At 50.5% G+C, this 6,175-nt stretch overlaps 1 protein-coding gene across 3 annotated transcripts in view; it reads right to left on the bottom strand.

Moving 5' to 3' along the window:
• Positions 1-3,947: 3,947 nt before the first annotated feature.
• Positions 3,948-6,175, bottom strand: part of AGT (angiotensinogen) — a 12,508-nt gene continuing 10,280 nt past the window's right edge. For all 3 annotated transcript variants that reach the window (XM_023513906.1, XM_023513904.1, XM_023513905.1), the window contains exons 4-5: positions 5,717-5,861; positions 3,948-5,093 (exon numbers count right to left, since the gene is read on the bottom strand). In XM_023513906.1, coding sequence (XP_023369674.1) covers positions 4,902-5,093; positions 5,717-5,861 — 337 coding nt within the window. In that variant the 3' untranslated portion in view covers positions 3,948-4,901. The remainder of the gene's footprint in view (positions 5,094-5,716; positions 5,862-6,175) is intronic.

The raw sequence follows: 6,175 nt of genomic DNA, 5'->3' as shown, positions 1-6,175 counted from the left end.
CTGGGGTGATGTCATGCAGTGGTAGGCACTCTCTCCTGTGGTTCTCTCTGGGGTGATGTCATGCAGTTGGGAGGCGCTCCCTCCTGTGGTTCTCTCTGGGAGAACCATCTGTTCATTTCCCAGGCTGCCTAACTACCCCAAACACGGTAGCTTAAAACATCACAAATGTCTTCTCTGCAGGCAGATGTCCAATCCCAAGGAGTTAGCTGCCTGCATGCATAGCCCCCAAAGGCTCTGGGGAAGAATTCTGCCTCCTTCCACTTCCTGGTGTCCTTAGCTTGCCATGGTCCCTTACTCTGTTTTCATGTGGCCTTCTCTCTCTGTTTTCTGCTATTTTGACTTGTAGGGATGCTGGTCACTGGATTCAGGACACCACACCCCTCAAGTTAATCTAGGAGGATCTTATCTCGAGATCCTTAACCTGGCCACATCTTTCCAAACACAGTCAGTCATAGGTTCTGGGAGTTAGGGCCTGGACCTGGGCATGTCTTTTGGAGGCCACTGTTCAGCCCACTCCCTTCCACTGCAGCCAACCAGAGAGAAAGAGAGAGAATGTGAGGGGATACCCACTGGGGCTGTGGCCCCAGTTTGGGTGAGCACAGACTTTCCACTCCCTCCAGTGTCTGGAGCTCAGTCATACAGGGGCTGGACACTATAGTCAAGCTGCATGTCCAGAACTGACAGAAGAAAGTGGACTGGGCACTCCATGATCTCCTGTCTGTGGTTATTACCAGTAGTTCCTCGTGGCTTCCTAGAACTACCAGTGAGAATCACATAGTCACGAAACCTGACTATGGGCAGGCCTACCACATGCCATAGGATAGCCCTCCTGAACTCCTGTGGTGCTGCCTTTCCTCTGCTGTGCCCTTCTGAATAACCACAGAACCCTGGTTTGGGGGTCCAGATGTTGCTCCCGCAGCAGCAGCAGTGGCTCTGGTGTTACAGGATTCGTGCCGACAGGACCACATCATTGGTGATGAGTGGATCATCCTGTGTTCGTGTTTCAGACTTCAGAACAGTGGTAAATGTCATACCCTGAGCCAGTGCGAGATTCTTAAGCATGATCCCTTTAGTTTAACAGCACTGTTATTCTCTGTGTTAATGGCTTCTGAGTGCATCAGATAGATCTCTCCCCATCAGCCACGAAGCGTTCCCATGTTCCCAGTGATTTGTGAAAAAAAGGAAGCCTTGACCAGGTGGCAGTCATCTCTCTCTCTATAAGACCTCAGCCCTAGAAACTCTGAGGGGAAGGCCATCTGTCTAAGATTTGCAAACATCCGTGATGTGACACTGCTTCTTTTGCTTTGCCACTGAGTATATGGCCTTGGTGGTGGAGCCCAATCAGCCTAGATGCAAAAAGCTGCTTTTAGCCCAGCTAACAAAACTTAAAAGCAAGCCTCAAAGGATCAGGTAACAACAGAAGAATGAACCAACTTGAATGCAGGGACATGGACTGTGAGACCCCTACTCTATTGAAGAGGTGTGAAAAGTCAGCACACCTGGTGTTTGAGAGTCACTCAGGACATCTCTCATCATTCTGCAACTTTAAAAGTGGCTCATGCCTGTCACCCCAGAACTCTGAGGGCCGAGGTGGGAGGATCCCTTAAGTTTAGGAGTTAAAGCAAGAGTAAAAGCAAGACCCTTGTCTCTAAGAGACAAGACCCTTTTTCTAGAAATAGAAACTCTTTTTCAAGAGTAAAAGCAAGATCCTTTTTCTAGAAATAGAAAAAATTAGCTGGGCATTTTGGAGGCTGAGGCAGGAGGATCTCTTGAGATCTGGAGTTTGAGGTTGCTGTGAGCTCTAATGACGCCATTGCACTCTAGCCTGGGCAACACAGGGAAACTTGGCCTCAATAAATAAATAGATAAAATTTTTTTAAAAATGTTGCATGGGAAAGCATGTGCACACAACTGTTTATAGCAGATTTACTCATAATGGCCAGACCTGGAAGCAAGGAGGTGTGCATGCACAGGTGAATTGAGAAGTGAGCTGGTATATATGGTCTATGGAACTCCCCTCAGCAGCAAAGAGGAGGGAGCAGTCAGGCCACAGAAGATGACAAGGAGCCATCATGTGCACTGCCAAATGGGAGGAGCCAATCTGGAAAGGTGCACACCGTGGGGCTCCAGCTGTGTGACATTCTGGGAGGCAGAGCTGCCAAGAAGACGGTGACAAGAGCAGCAGTTGCCAGGCGTTCAGAGCACAGAGCATTTGTGGGCAGTGGCACTGCTCTGTGTGACCCTGCCATGGTGGGCACAAATTGCTGTACACGTATCCAAACCCACAGAGTATGCAACGCCAGAGTGAACCTGATGTAAACTGCGGACTCGGGGGATAGAGACGTGTCACTGCAGATTTAGGGCTTGTGGGAAGTGGCCCTCTCTGGGGGGGATGTTGACTGTGGGGGAAGTCTTCAGGGATAAGGCACACATGGGAAACCTCTACACCAGTCTCTCAATTTTGCTATGAACCTAAAACTGCTCTAAAAAATATAGTCTGTTAGGGAGAAGCACATGGAATGGTGCTCACACCCCCAACCCCATCCCAGCCATTCAGCACATGTTTGAGGGGTCAGAGTGTCTTGGGGTGTAGCAAGGTGAAGTGGCTTACTGTCTATGATGTATCTTATACTTCCCAGCCCATTTCCGGGAATGGCATCTTATAATCAAACACACAGGCATCTTTGAGCAGCGAATTTAGGAATATTCACACTGTCAACTTTCATAATGTGATGACCTTAGGCAGTCTCACATCTGTTCAGGTCAGGTTTTGCTCCCAAATGAATAACAAAAATCTTTCAGCTTTCCAAATTCATTATGAGATTTGGGACCCACTGAATTTCCTCTGGGGGACTCCAGCTGTGATCCCTATGCCAAGCCTGTCTCACATCCCAGGAAAACTTAGAACACAGTGAGGAATTGTTCAAGAGAAACACACCAGACCCCTAGAACTAATATTTGTGTGTGTGTTAAGGAACCTGCAAATGTTGGTATTTGTATTTTTAACACCCTGGAGATCTGTCTGACCCAGCTTCCCATTCGTAACTCACACAGCAAATGCAGCCTGAGCACAGAGCTCCTCGGCAGCCTGTACTGCTCACAGTTCCCAGAGGCTGAGCAGCTGCTGAGTACAATTGGGTACTATACTGCCAGCTGCCTTTAAAATAAAGTCTGCGCTCAATCTGTTTCTCTGGTGCGCGGCAGTGCTCTCTCAAGTCATTATGGGCGACCTCAAAGCCTGGGCCTCCTGTAAAAATGAAGAGGCTGACTCTGCAGGCTCAGGCATGACCTGAGATTCTGTATCCCTAAGAAACTCCCAGGATTGCCGCCCCATACCACTGCTACCTCGACTTCTGGTCCATGGGCCATGCTGTGAACAGCAAGGCTGTAAAGGACTCCTGGTCCATGTACTTCCAGTCCTTCCAAAGACTTGGTGTCTAGTAGCCATTTCAGAGAGTGCCAGTGACCAGCGTTCACCGTCCAAGCCTTGAGGCGAGAACAAACCAGGCTGCGCTGAGTATGGAAGTGAAAGGTGCCCCAAATAAAACTGGTGATGTGCCTTATGGTGAAGGGGTTACAGGCACTGATGTGGCAAACAGTCCCAAACATGAGAACTAAAAGAGAAGCTGTCTTCTTGAGTGGAAGGTAGGGAGATGCACTCAAGACCAGAGGGAGACGTCTGGGGCTGGGGGAGGCTGAGATCTGAAGGGCTGCGAGGCAGGTCCCCCTTGGCTCTGACTGACAGCTAGCATGCTGCACTGCTTACTTATTCATTACAACATTTATGGAGGGGAGGAAGATCAAGTGGTTTCCAAACGTAAGGAAGCATCATTACCATTACCAGCTGACGTCCCCAGGAGGAGCCCCCTCCTCCTCAGGTTAGCCCACAATTTCACAGCTGTGCGTCTAAGCCCATTGAGGGGAAACAGGCAGACACTCAACAGGGAGAAAAGAATTTGCTAATATTTATTCAGGAAGATTTACTTCTCTGCCTTCCATTTTGCAGGCACAGGACGAGCAGCCATCCCACCCTGCATCACTGGGGGAGGGGGGACGAAGTGCCCAACTTCCCAGGTCCCTGCCCTCTCCTGCTTCCTGTCGCCTGGCCATCACACAGATTGCCACCACTGCTTATGAATGGACATGTCCAAAGAAACCCATTCCCTAAAACTTCTCCAAAGACAAAGTGCCAGCCCAGGCCTGCCACGGGAACTCCACCCCCCAGTCCTGGCTTCTCTTCACACACGGCCTGTCAGCTCGATCGCATGCGTCTCTGCTACTGCTAAATGAAAGATAATTTTTTGGTTTATTGTTGCAAGACATTTATTACTAACACAAGTGCGGGCCAACCAGCCACGGTTTCACATTCTAACAAATCCAGATGTTTGTGTTTTTCGTAATTAATTGTTCAAAATTCACAAATATCTATGGAAGAAAACACTAATCTAGTGTGGAAACTGCATGAAGATCATAGTCTCACATTCGTTAAGCTAAGTATAAACCAAGGCAATGAAAAGCCTTTGAATTTGAAAAGCCTATTTCTCTTCTCACCTAAAACAGGAACAGTTTTTGGTTTCACAAACTAGTTGGTCTGTCTAATTTCTTTCTGGGAAAATAGTCCTGTGCTAAATGCCAGCTCTTGGTTCCCCACCCCCAGGCCTCCAAAATAAATCCAGCAACCTGGGAGGCCTGTTTGTGAGGTTGGACTTCTCCCGCTCACTCTGCATGACACTGCTTTGCCAAGGAGAGAAGCTGCTTTCCAACTTAGAGTTGACTGTCAGAAGAAAAGGCAGGGACTGGACAAATCGTTGATTTTGCCCAGGGTTGCTGTGTGTTGTTGGCCTTTGTCCTGGGGGCCAAGGGCAGAGGCCTTGCAGGGCCCTCCGTCTGGAGCCCTAGCCTCATACCATGCTCAGTGGGTTGGCCACGCGGCCCAAGAAGTGTATGGCACTGGAGTCGCGCTCGTACACAGCAAACAGGAATGGGCTGCTCAGGGTCAGCTCCAAGACCTCGGGCCCGTCGGGCTGCTGGGCAGACTCTGTGGGCTGGTCTCCATCATCGGCTTTGAGTTCAAAAAGAATGCTGTTCATTACCTGCAAAACAGTGACATGGGGATAGCACCCGAAGGCACAGGGGGCTGTGTTCCTGCCTGAGGTTTGTCCAGCTCAGCAGAGCCTGCCCCTCAGGGTAGACAAAGTGCTTGTGTGTAGGTGACCCTAACTTGGCCCTACTGTGCCCCTCACGCCCTCATGCCTCCATTCTCCACCTTGCTAGTCAGGGCAGAATTCCTGGTGCCTCTTCTGTGGCCCACCAGCGCTTAGCTGACTTTGCCAGCAGGCTCATGCCTTGCTGGATGAACCCGCCTCCTCCCTAGCACCTAGCTTGGTGCCTAGTGCAGCAGGTGTGTCTGTGGTGATTGCAGTGTGCATCGTCCCAAGTGGCAGAGGGAAAGTCTGTTACTGCTAAGCATGCCCTGAAGAAGGGGCTCAGAGTTGGGGATGCTCACTTTCCTCATCCCAGGCTGAGCAGGCTGCAGAACACATGCAAGGCAGGAGCAGGAGTTATGCACTGTCCCAGAAAGCTCTGGCCTCTTCTATCCAATCCTTGGCCCTATTCTCCTCTCCCTCCTACCCTGCCAGCCTGCCTGGGGCTTTCTCTGTGTCCTCCCATTGGCATCTCCCACTCTGTGAGACATAGAGACCAGCTTGCACAGCACCTTCCCCACTCTGAGGTTGGTGTCGCTGATTTTGCCCAGGGTCGCCTTGGTACCCAGCAGGGTGGGCAGCTTGGCCTGGGCAAGCAGATCCTGCAGGTTGTGAGATCCTTGCAGCAGCAGCTGGGGCATGGTCAGGTGGATGGCCCTGGAAGACAAGGCATAGTTAGAAAAGTTCCAGAGAGGCTTCCATCCTGAGTTTCCATGCCACGCGGTGGGGAAGCCAGGCATACTCTGTCCCTGAAGAAGGGGACATTTGTTTTCTCACCCAGCTAGGTCATCTTGCCCTTGGGAAAAGAATAGGAAAAAATACACACAAAAAATGTTTACATCGGCTCGGCGCCTATAGCTCAACTGGCTAAGGCGCCAGCCACGTACACCTAGGGTGGCGGGTTTGAATCCCCAGCCCGGACCCGCCAAACAACAATGACGGCTGCAACCAAAAAATGGCCGGGCGTTGTG

Source organism: Otolemur garnettii, unplaced genomic scaffold, assembly GCF_000181295.1.
Source record: "Otolemur garnettii isolate 467f Iridium unplaced genomic scaffold, OtoGar3 scaffold00045, whole genome shotgun sequence".
Classification (NCBI taxonomy): Eukaryota; Metazoa; Chordata; class Mammalia; order Primates; family Galagidae; genus Otolemur; species Otolemur garnettii.
This window is presented reverse-complemented; position numbering and strand designations above follow the sequence as displayed.